The following is a 12506-nucleotide window of genomic DNA, read 5'->3' on the forward strand; positions in this document are numbered from 1 at the left end:
AGCCTGTGGAATATGGTTAAGTTTTAAGCAGCCATAAAGAACATAGTGTGGCTTATCTGTTTCTTGCTGATGTTTTTTTCTGAGCAACCAGTTAAGAGGGAAACATACACATTACTGGCTTGTATTTCAGAATGGACAAACACAGGTGTCTATAGTCTTTGCCAAGAGGATTCCTTCAGCAATACTTGTCATGCAGGCAATCATGTTTCCTCTACAGAACCTTGTGCTATGGCACTAATTCTAATCCAAATGTAATTATCTGGAATGGTCCAAGGGATGTACAGCCCAGGTGTTTTAAACTTACTAAATGCCTGTGATGTCTCCATGGCATTTGAAAGGGACACAGTAATCAGCTTTCACTGAATCCAAGTATAAATTCTGTCTGCACCTTACTCTGTGTTGTGTTTTTGTAATACAAAATTACCATTGCCTCAGCTGGTAATACATGCAAGTTTTTGACAATTTTGTTACAATTAAATGGAGGGAGGACAGTGCTTCAAGACCACTAGAAAACTAATGAATTTGTTATTTCCAAGTATCTGGGTGGCAGATCAAAGATTCAATACTGAGTAACTAAACTTGATGGTCAGGAGACCAAAAAGAAATTCTAAACCTTTATTCTGTATGGATTAGCTATGTGGTTTGCAAAGCATCAGCAATGATCTGTAAAAAGACAGCTATCAAAACTGAGCTGGTCTCCTCATCATCCCACGTCATGGTTCTTTGGGTTTCTATGGTAATGTAGAACTGTTGTGGACAAAGCAATCTTTTTCCACCAGCTGCAGGAAGCTACAAGGTATAGGAACTTGGTCTTTTACTGGTTACTTCAATTTAAAGTTACAGAACTAAGAACTCCAGTTTTAGTTCACTTTCCAACCTTTTGGCACTCTGCTGCTGCCTCTTGTTCATGTAATGCCGATTATAAGCATCCAAGTTCATGAGGGGACTTGTCCTGCCCAAACTGTTGATGTCACACGTAGTCCTGCTGGGAGGGCTGGAGGGTGGCATTCCTGCCCAGGCTTCCACAGTTAGGATACCACATGCACTTACCCCAGACACTGCAAAACCTAGCAAGACACAACAGGCAATACAAGCAGGTGCTGCCAGTGCAGGCAATGAGAATGCCCTGCTGCTTTAGGCTCTGAAATACTTGTAACTGCTCAGGAAAGGGATTTTGTGTCTACGTTTTTCCCAGTACTGGATATAAAGGTTGGTTTGCCCTCACTGGAGTCCATGATCTTCATGGTACAGACTACTCTAAAGGACACTGGGCCAGCATCAAGGAAGCACATTACTGCAGATATTCCATGAATATATGATGTTTGGTCCTTCTGGGACTGGACACAACTGGGGGTTAATGTCCATAAAATCTCTGGTCCACGTTAAAGTACCTGAAGTTCAAAGGATGCTTCTGAAAAGGGAAAGAAGGAGAGACAAACAAAACCACTATTACGGTATTAAATATGATTTTTTATTCTTTCTGATTTTATAAACCACTTGTACATATGCAGCAAGTTATTGGCAAAACTGACAGGAAAAAAACATTTTCAAAAGCATCTGAAGAACTGTTTTCTTAACGTGACTAGACGTTAAAGGTGTAGAACTTTTCAACTGTGTTTTAGTCTGTCATGGTTTTTTCATGCCTGCACTATTCCTTCAGCTGCTAGGGAAAAACCATTTTGACTGTGACATACCAGAAATACAAAGCGTCAGAGGGTCTGGAAAGCAAAAGCCTGGTCCCACTTTTAGCCAGGCATTCCAGCCAGGCATTCCTTGTGATGGCAGAGGATGGAAAGATCAAATGACAGGCCTCCCCACTGTTAGAATCTCAATACTTCTAATCAGAGCTACTGTCACTGTAGAGAAATGCCAGTTTCTCCCTAACCTACTCATGGATCTAATGCTCTGGTATTGAAGGCTGGGAATCATCAAGTAAACCAAGATGTGTAGGAAAAGGAACTAAAACTCCTTGGTTACATAAAGCCTAGTACAACTTGGCAAAGTGTTAAGAACCAGTTATTTGCCAGGTTTGAGAAAACTATGGTATAGAGGCTGCATGATTGTTCCTGGAGACAGCAGGAGGGAGATCTGATGTGTTCCTGAAATCTACTCTGAAGATGTGAGTTACCAGTAAGCATTCCTTGTGGAAGAAAGCGTGAAGTAAAGACAATCTGTACAGATTTTATCCCAGAATTAGCAAGTGTACTAGGAGCTATTCAGTCCAAATTCATTGCATAGCAGAGTACAATGCTATACAATGTTTAGAAGATTGTTTCATTTTGATTGGAGAAAAAGTTCAAGTGTAGAAATAGCCCTTGTACTAACACATTACTGGACTTCTGAGAGTATCAGTGGTTGAGTTAGATGTCAAAATAGGTCACTAAATGCAGGACAGGACGGTCTTGTGACTGTTCCTCCAGAGCTATCTTTCTGGATTAGCTGATAGATGGGTTGATTTTTTAATTTCTCCAGCATCTTGAAAGTATGCTAAAAAAGCAGCTGGATAAAGACAGCACTATACATTCAAGAAAGAAATACAAAGAAATACAAACCACAGCTTACTTAGGCAAGCCTTCACTGGCATTTGACATACTTTTCTCCTAGGCTTCTGAAGGTGAGGATAAGGGTCAGATTTGACTTTCCATTCTGAAAGCTGATGGTGAAAGCAGGAAAAGAACAGTGCATCTGCAGCCACCAGAATGGCTGAGGGACGCGCCATTTTCACTCTGCAGTGAAAGGTAGATTCTTTATGATCAACTGTGCCATGTGGCTGAATTTCAGCTAAATGGCTACCAAAGAGTAAGCAGCTCCCTTCCCTGAAAATAGTAGATTAAGTCTCTTGAGAAGTCCTCCTAGATTAAAATTCAAACCATTTACTATTGGCCATAGCCAGAAGACAAAGATGCTTACTGCTATACTTAGCAGTTTGTCTTGACTCCTCTGCAGGCTGTAAGCTCACTAAACTATAGCTTTTTTCCTTCATATGCAAAGCTTCTAAGATGGGACTCTGCCCTTTAGAGATGATATAATAAATAAACTTGGTTGCCTCTACCAAGTCCTTCATGAAAAGGAATTTCTAGGTGTAGTCTTTTTTTATTGTAGAGGCCCTAGTTTCCACCCACTGAAATTACTACCTGCTAGTGGTGATTACATCGTATTTACTTTGTGAATGGAATCCTGGAAAATGAAAAGCTGGTAAACTCATTTCACACAGGTGGGAAATGAGATTTGGATCCCCAAGAGTTACAATAATTTTACATACCATACACATTATCCCCATACAGCAAGAGATGCTCATAAATAATTCAGCCACACTCAAAAGTAATGTATAGGCTTACCAACAGAGGTGCTTAAAAAAACAGAATTGCACATTACTTCCAATGAAGTCAGCTGAAATTTAGGAAAAATACAAAAAGATAATACCTCAATTAGGAAATGCTAAGTAGTCACTAACTACTTGGAACACTACTCTGATTCATTAGCTGCTCTCATCAAAGAAAAATTTGGGGTAAAGTATTCCCTCCACCCATTAGGAATTTGAATAGTCCAACTCTCTATTTCTCCTTTAATTATTTTAGTATATTCTACGTGTAGTATAATCCAGTACCAGGCTAGCAGCTCCAAGAAGAGCAGGATCTGCTAGATTTGAGACCACCACATCCACTGTTTTAACAGAGGACAGCGCCTGTCGATTTATCACATCTTTGACAGCATTAACATAGTGGTTAGCTAGAACTCCAGAAAGGATTACAAGAGATGGGTTCACGGTGTGTAGAATGTTCACAATGCCAAGGCCCAGTGCAGTTCCAGCTAAAAAGACAAAGTAACAAGAAATTGAGTAGAATACACCGAGCAGTTCTGGCATCAGTAGTTGAAACAGTTCTGTTAGCAACAAATAACACTGCAAAGTCAGTGAAGTGTTTCGTTCCACAGAGTTTTATGTTATCAGGTAATACGTGTCTGCTATTACCTTTTCTTTTGAAAGTAAAAAAGAAAAGGCCACTTTTTATGCACAATAATGCATTATTCAACATTATGAATGTGAAAAGACAAAAGGCATTAAGCATGCTTGTAAGCAAAGAGAAAATAGGAAAGCATCATTCTACCACCTTAGTGTTAACCACTGTGTATGAGGGTGGACTATGCTTAAAACAAGCAAACCAGTAAAATACCCCATGTAAAGTAACACATAACATAAATTGCCTTTGTTACCTCAGACCAGCCATTCACTTGCCTACAATGAAATGTCCCAGAATTTTCCAATATGATAATGTTGAGACTTGACTTCTTTCTTAAGTTGATCTTTGCAGAACTTTAAATCCTTTTTTTTTTTTTTTTTGGTTTTTTTTTTTTTTTTTACTGGACCAGATACTTTTAACACTTCTGTTGACATTTTCTCCAACATTTATATTTAAAATCTCATTACAATTAGTAATTTCTATACTGAGAAGGCCTCAACAGGTACAGGCTGTTTGTAGTGTTACCGTGCACTACCATTTCTGTATCCCCTAAATACAAGCATGGAAGTGTTTCCCCCTATGGGCTACCCTCTCACCTGTTCTGAGAATGCTCTCTGCTTTTGTATTTCCGAGTTTAGCTGCCTGAATAAGGTGTGCAGCACTAACAATCTCCTCCTCCTTCATTGACATTCCTTCCACTAAAAGTAGATCATCTGGAAGGAAGAGAAAGTCAAGAGCAAAACACGATAATGTGGCAAGTCAGAGGGTAAAAAAATAAGCAATTAAAATATTTTAATCTCTTTTACTTGTATATTGAATCCTGAACAATCTGTCCAACTGTGAGTTTAGCCAAAGTAATCATATCCATATTATTCAGGAAACTACTTGCAGAAGCAGGGAATCAAACAGACTATGGTAATTCTCTAGTCTTGTCAGACCCAAAAATAAATAAAATACACATATTCTCAAACTTATTTAAGACTGAGAAGAGTTTGCTGAAAGACAATTGCTGTGAAACCAAACACCACAGAATGCCTGTCAGATTAGTTTACATCAAGCTTAAAAAGAAGAGACAAGCTCTAATGTGTGCTTCTGGGAATTCTGAGACCAGAGGTTCTAAATGTTCCTTGCCATTGAAAAAAAATCTGTACTATGCAGGCTGCCTGTACACCTATTCTTGTCTCCTCCTTGAAAAAAAAGGCAGATTTATTTTTTCTTAATACCTTTTTTGAAAATTTCTTCCTATACTGCAGTTTAGTAACTGTGTTTTCAAAACCAGAGTAAATAGATACCATCATGCAGTTTCTTAGCTTCTCTCTGCAACGCTATTCCTGAGGCGTATGCTTCTATACATCCTTGGCTGCCACACAGGCACTCTGGTCCATCTAAGGATACAACAATGTGCCCAAGCTCAGCAGCACAGAAAGAACTGCCAAGGATCAATTCATGTTGATGAACGATTCCACCTCCAATTCCTGCAAAGATATTAAGACTTCCATTGTTTTAAAAAAAAAAAAAAAAAAAGAAAGACAAACACCCCCTGCTCTGCAACAGTTTTTAAAGGTCCCAGTTCTGCAAGACACTGCTATTTGGTTATTCTGATATAGACAAGCTAAAATAATTTGCATCAGTGATCATCTACACTAGAAACCAAGAATTACTAGTTGTTAAAGAACTCTTGTCTATTTGACACACCTAATACAGAACCTCATAGCTCCCTCCTATTCATATATGGATCAAAATGGTATATAATACTTGTATTTTTTTTAATAGCCTGGAACTGAACTATGACAGATCTTTTAAGCTTGTGAGTCATGTTCTTTATGCAGAAAACTAGCTAAGTGGCCTTAAAATTTTGCACTTCAGAGGAGAAATTCTAATGCTGTATTTAGACAGTTAAACCCATGTGTTAAAGAGCCAGGACACGTAAACATGGGCCACTGTTCCCCCTTCCCAAACTGGGTATAGATTCATCAGCTAGTTCTTACTGCCACCATCTAAAGGACTGTATACTTAAGAAATCAGAAAAGTTACCCCACATTTGCATTTGAGATTGAAGCACACTTTCTTATATTCAGTTGCTTATCCTCTAGATACATATTCTGATCTGACTTGTATTTCTAAAGTTGAAAGAGAATTAAGCCATAAAGCTGAAAAAATGCGCAGTTATTCCAGTTGAAGTTGCTCAGATTCTCCTTACTTGCCTGTGTAGCAGTACAAGAAGAACTTCTTTCATCAAGAAGTTTTACCTATGGAAATGGTTTTATTTGCCTGAAAAAATTAAAGAGCACCCTAAACCAAACAAATAGTGTAAAGAAAGAATTTTTGGTTTTCCAGGCATAGTCGTAATGTTTATGCCTATAGAACAGCTGATCCTCTAAGTGATGGTGCTGGACTTTGGGTTTCACTGAACTATGACATACCCACCTGTACCAGTAATCAGTGTTACAAAATTTTCTATTCCTTTTCCATGACCAAATTTCCTCTCTGCTAGAGCAGCACAGTTTCCATCATTGTCCACCCAGACAGGCAAGTGGAGAGCATCAGATATAGGGGTTCTGAGATCCACAGAGCTCCACTCCTGAATGAGTTTTGTAGAGTGAAGCACAATTCCTTCTCGAGGGTTTACCCGTCCACCTGTGGAAATACCTAAGTCCCAGAAACACAGGAGAGAAAAATTAAAACTAAGTCTGTGTAAAAACTTAAAATAAAAATCTGTTTTTCTTTTTCTAATGACAAGATTTTTTTCCCCTTAATACTAGGCTTTGAAGCAGAGCATGAAAGTAGAAATTTTTGAAGTATTACTGGCAGTTCAACTTTTGACATGTAAAGATCACAAAATCATGGAATGGTTCAGATTGAATGGGACCCCTGGAGATCATCTAGTCCAATGTCTCTGCTAAAGCAGGTTCACCTGCTAAAGCAAGTGACACAGGATTCTGTCCATGTGGGTTTTGAATACCTCCAGAGAAGATGACTCCACAACCTCTCTAGGCAGTGTGTTTCAGTGCTTAGTCACCCTCAAAGTAAAGAAGATAATTCATAGAATGCCATGCCTCTAATCACAATGCACCAAGTACCTTAAGACTAACTAGATGGGTAGTGGTTCATGTTAGTCAGAGAGTTAATGTTCCTACTTCAGGCAAGATTGCAGCAAATCACTTAATAGCTGTGTTTCTTGTTAGTGATGTACAAAAGACATAACAGCAAAAACAGATTATTTAAACCCTGGAACACTATTAGTGTCCGGAATTCTGCTATAACTCTCAAGATTTAGAATGACTAAAAATAATTACTAGCACTAGTGATTTTTACTTAAAATACACAGTTTTTGGGAAAGATCAAAACTCTGTTCAGAGATTTGTCTACTGAACAGAGTAGGCCAGTAATAGGCTCTATTAGCCAACCTCACTAGTTTTCCCTAGCTGAAGAGGCTTTCAGAGTTGATGGAGTCTCTCAGTACCACTGAAAAGTAGGTCTCTATTACGCAGGTATTTAGCTCCAGACAATAAATTTCAAACATTTTATTGTACAGAGCTTATATAATTGAGTCACATGGAAAGCAGCCATTAAAGCTCCAAGACAAGCAGCTGAATTGAACATTAAAGCTGTAAGAAAGATCTGATTTGAAGGGCTAACATTTCTCCTTACGGCTTTGTGTACATAACTTTGTTTTTAAAAAGTACATGTTCAAGTTAAATTTCCTTTGTAGTGTGTGATTCAGTTTTCATCTAAAGCTTTCATCTAAACCAAACTACTTTTCTTTAGGAGAATTTCTCAGCTAAAATGAAGATTCTATGTCCTCAAAAATCCAGGACACATTAATCAACATCTTCCTAAATAACTAGTATCTAAGGTCAAACCTCCTGGTCACCATTAAACTGAAGAAGTCATGTCTGACATAAGCACAGTCTAATACAGAACTGTACTGCAAGTGAACCAGAAGTCAGCAGAAGGCTGCTTTTGTCTCGGTTAGCTATAAATTTACTCCTAACATTCTAGCCTTTTTAGTCTGCCTTGGTTTATCTGAAAATTCTGCTGCACAGTTGATCCTAACCTAAAGTTGATCCTAAAGGCTTAAAGACAACAGAGAAAACATCAGTCAGCTGCAGATGTTTCAAGAGCTGTTTTGATAAACACTGAGCACCTGATTCACAAGGCCAAGACAGCAGAGAGCTTCAAAGTCCAGAGAACTACATAAACACATTTTAGATATAGTTTACTATAACTTAACAGATTAATTAATGCTTGTTACAAACTGAAGAAACTTCAGTCTTTATAGTCAGCTTCTCATTTTCAGCCATTTCAAAACATTTGTTTGTTAAGAATACGGAATAACTTAAAGTACATGAGATCCATTTTAGAAAGGTGTTTTAAATTAACGAGTAGTGATTTAATTTCATGTTGAAAAACACAGATGTAAAATGATGATTTGCTAACTTACCCACTCCCAAAATTCTGCAGTTTACATTTACTGCCTCTGATGCAGCCTCTACACACATCTTTAGAATTAATGCTAGTCTGTCTTCATAGGTTTTAGGGTTGAGCTGGGTATACTTCTTAACTATTTCACCCTAAAAATCAAAAACAACAAAACATGCCCCAGAGAAATGTTTGTCATGATGAAATTTCTTTTCCATATAAATTACAGTTCAATTTGAAAATAGAGAGCCATAACTTCTCTCTTTAAAAAAACTCCAGATGCTATGCTGTAGATCTTGGGCCTGCAGGCAAGGTTCTTGACAGCTCTGGGGGACAAGTTTGTAAGATTAGGCATTACATTCTCTTTCTGTAATCAACCTCCTATCAGAAATTAAATACACATTTTAAGGAACACATAGCTCCTGTGAAAAGTATCACCAGAGCTGTTACAACTTTGTTAGGCATAAACAATGGCAGAGAAATGCACTTAAGCTCAACACTGAAGTGTTAAAAAAAGAAGACAGTAACAATTGCTAAAAAGGACAGAAAAACCACATTGCTTTAAAAATAAAATTTTTACAATCTGACTGCATCAACAGTTTCTGTGGTGTCACAGACAATGCCACTTCACAAAAAAAAAAAAAATCAGACAAATGCTAGAAATTTCACAGAAAAATTTACTATACTTTCAGCAGTATTTTCTAAGCAATTACACTTCTGAGTCACTTGCAATATCTGTGGAGTACCATCAAGTGTGATAAATTATAGAATAGTTTGGGTTCAAAGGGATCTTAAAGGTCACCCAGTTCCAACCTCCTGCCATGGGAAGGAACACTGAACCAAACCAGATTGCTCAGAGCTCCATCCAAACTGGCCTTGAACGCATTCAGGGAGGTGGCATCCCAAACTCCTCTGGACAATCTGTTCCAGTGCCTCCCCACCCTCACAATAAAGAATTTCTTCCTAATATCTAATCTAAACTCACCCTCTTTCAGGCTGAAGGCTTTACCCCTTGTCCTGTCATGACATGCCTTTGTAAATACTTTGGATAGGATGGGGGGGGAGCATGAATATTATTTCCAACCCTAGTCATGCAGTGGTAATGAAAGTATTCATGACACATGCTTGGAATGCATGAGTACTAAGGAACTGATCTTAATTCAGTGTTTATATTGCAGGATTAAGCCAGGAGACTGTTGACGGTATCCTGCCTATCAGTCTTATTCTCCCTGTAAAATCCCCTGTACATGTATCTAAGTGAACTGCACTGAATTAATGCAAATAAGTGAAGTAACAAAGACAGCCTATAAGCAACATGGCTGAGTCACTGTTGCCGAAGAACTTGGAAAATTCCAAACCGACAATAGTTCTGAGTATTGCATCCCACCATCTCAGCATCACATGAGCAATCGTTTGTGGATTTTGGATGCTTCATTTCTCCTTCACTTGTGGTTTGGAGGGTGCATCAGAGAACTTGTTTTGGAAGACGAGGCTGCAACAAATATTATTGGAAGACATAACAGCTTCTAAAAGGAATTTTTGAAATCTTTTTTTTGTGAAAATAAAATTCTATCTCATATTCTGCCATTGGCTGTTAAATGCTTACATCTGTTTTGTAATTTTATTACAAAAGTCTTATTGTTTTCACTCTGATTTGCTAGCATTTCAATTTTCATAAATGTCACTGAGCTCTGTAAAGTGGGCAGAATTTTTTATTTTTTTTTTTCCAGGCTGTGTTGACTCATAGGAAAAAATGTGGTGTCAATTCTGCTTCCAAAAATATTACACTTTTAAAAGCTGTCTTTAAGACCTTGGAGATCTATCAGACATCTTTTAAATGAATGCGAACATTCTCGATTATATCAGGTCACTTTATATAACCTTTCATGCCTCTGCAGGCACCTTATTTTGCCTTCGGGGCAACTATTACTGAACTGATATAGTTATGTGCAAATGTGGAGTGTAACTGTAGGAGTAATTGTCCAATACTGTTGAGAATAAAAGCCGAAGACTTCTCATCATGAGTTTTATTCACATCTTTGAAATGCTGCAGAGTTCAGTAAATTGATTTGCTAGATGCTGGTTTTTGTTCAGAATGGTCTTGTATGCCCATTACATGGCAGCATAAGGCAGTGGGGAAGCAAAAAGTCTACTATTGGAGCCTTCCACGTTTTGCTTGACATACAAAAATTTTCAGGTTGAACTGAGTCACCTTTCAAGGAGAACCAATGCATGTCAAAGTTGTTTTGTTCTTCAAAGTCCTTAGTCAACCCACAAAGCAGCAGCTACAATCTTGCAGCAGCTACAATCTTGCAGCAGCAAATGGGCATTGCTAGTTCAAAATCAGTCTTAGAAGAGCAAACCAGTAAACAAGTTGTATCATGACACTATGAGAGGCAGCAAAGACGGAGAGATATCTTCTTTATCCCTCAACAAAAGTCAATAGACTGCTTTGTTTTGGACCTCTTTTGCATCATAAGCCCATATCCACAAAGCCCAATGGAGTTTGCAGAATGACTAGAAGCACAACAGAGTATTTACCTTCATACTGACAATTGCTACTCGGAGATTTGTTCCACCTAGATCCACTGCCAGAGCACTCTGTGTCTCTAAAATATGGTCAATATCTTGAGAGATATTATCTTTGACAGGAGGAAAACAGAATTTCTTTTGCAATGGTTCTTTGAGGTCAATAGATTTAAGGAACTTCAAAATCCTTGGAACAGCATTGCCATCTCCATATATTTTCGAGCTGTAATACAAAAAAGAATTAATGTAATTGGAAATAACTGCAATCTATAAAGTTCTTGGTATGACAGAAGAGTTTAACAGCATCATTACAATATTATGATCTGGCTACTCTGACAATACTGCAGCTCCCACTATGAAAGTCTGTCATGAGATATGGTACACAGTGACAGTATTTTAAAGAACACACATAGATCTTTCAAGTCTAGCCCTAGCTCCATTTTGAAATATGAAACGGGAATGTAGAAAACTGGAAACTAATGATGCCAAAACCCCTGTAAAATTAAGTTTAATGAAGGGACCCACACCATAAAGCAGAAATAAAAATATGGACAGTTTATGTACGTGCTACAAATCAAATAAGATGTACTTATCACACAGATGTCAACTACGTAATAATAAACTGTACATTCATGTCAGTTTGCAACATGCCTGTTTCTAAAATATCATACATGGTGTCAGATACTTATTATTAAAATACCCAGTTTAATTGCTGTTTTGATTGTTAAGAAACACTGCTTTTACCCTTGTCCTTAGTTGAACAAATATTGTGTATAGAAGTTTATAAGAACATACATGTTAAGAGAAATGAGGGTCAATACTCATTAGGGCTGAGGAATAAGGAAAAGCACCTTCCTAGAATTCTGCAGCGTCCCTGGAAGCTTGAGCTCAGGACTCTCTATGCATCATGGAGTCAAATCAGCTACCCAGTACTGTGTCACAGAACCACAAAATAGCTTGAGTTGGTAGTGACCTCTGAAGATCATCTATGCCAAGCTCTGCAACAAGGCAGGGTCACACTGAGCAGGTGACATAAGAACTCATCCAGGTGGGATTTTAATGTCCCCAGGGAGGGAGACTCCAGAACATACCTGGGCAGTCTGTGCCTGTCTCAATGGGTCTGCTACCCTCTATGTAAAGCTCTTCTTCATGCGGAGGTGTAACCGGTGTTTTGTTATATGGCCGCTAGTTCTTGTCCTGTTGCTGGGGTCCATTGAGAAGAGTCAGGCACCATCGTCTGGGCACCCACCTTAGAAATATTTTTATGTATTGAAGAGATCCCCCCTCTCAGCTGTGTCTTGTCTTCTCTAGACAGGGCCAGCTTCCACATTCTCTCTCTCTCTCCCCTTGGAAGAGTGATGCCCCAGACCCCAGATAACAGAAACACAGAATAAAGTAGGCTGGAAAAGACCTTTGACATGATTGATTCCAACCTGTGACCTAATATTATCAGCTAAATCACAGCACTGAGTGCCTTATCAAGTCTTTTTTCAAACACCTCCAGGGACAGCAACTCAACCACCTCCCTGGGTAGCCCATTCCAATGCCGAAGCACTTTTCTAATATCTAGCCTAAACTTTCCCTGGAGCAGCTTGA

At 38.4% G+C, this 12506-nt stretch overlaps 1 protein-coding gene across 7 annotated transcripts in view; it reads right to left on the reverse strand.

The window, feature by feature from the left end:
* Positions 1-1456: 1456 nt before the first annotated feature.
* The window catches only part of GNE (glucosamine (UDP-N-acetyl)-2-epimerase/N-acetylmannosamine kinase), a 41063-nt gene continuing 30013 nt past the window's right edge, over positions 1457-12506 (reverse strand). For 5 of the 7 annotated variants that reach the window (XM_066181536.1, XM_066181539.1, XM_066181538.1 and 2 more), the window contains exons 7-12: positions 10923-11133; positions 8404-8533; positions 6387-6608; positions 5252-5434; positions 4556-4672; positions 1457-3810 (exon numbers count right to left, since the gene is read on the reverse strand). In XM_066181536.1, the coding sequence (XP_066037633.1) occupies positions 3575-3810; positions 4556-4672; positions 5252-5434; positions 6387-6608; positions 8404-8533; positions 10923-11133 (1099 nt within the window). In that variant the 3' untranslated portion in view covers positions 1457-3574. Of the gene's footprint in view, positions 3811-4555; positions 4673-5182; positions 5435-6386; positions 6609-8403; positions 8534-10922; positions 11134-12506 lie in introns of those variants that run through there. The other 2 variants (XM_066181542.1, XM_066181543.1) reach the window with 2 other exon arrangements.

The sequence above is a fragment of the Chamaea fasciata genome, unplaced genomic scaffold (genome assembly GCF_029207755.1).
Source record: "Chamaea fasciata isolate MVZ Bird 193981 ecotype frontalis unplaced genomic scaffold, bChaFas1.0.hap1 SCAF_4, whole genome shotgun sequence".
NCBI lineage: Eukaryota > Metazoa > Chordata > Aves > Passeriformes > Sylviidae > Chamaea > Chamaea fasciata.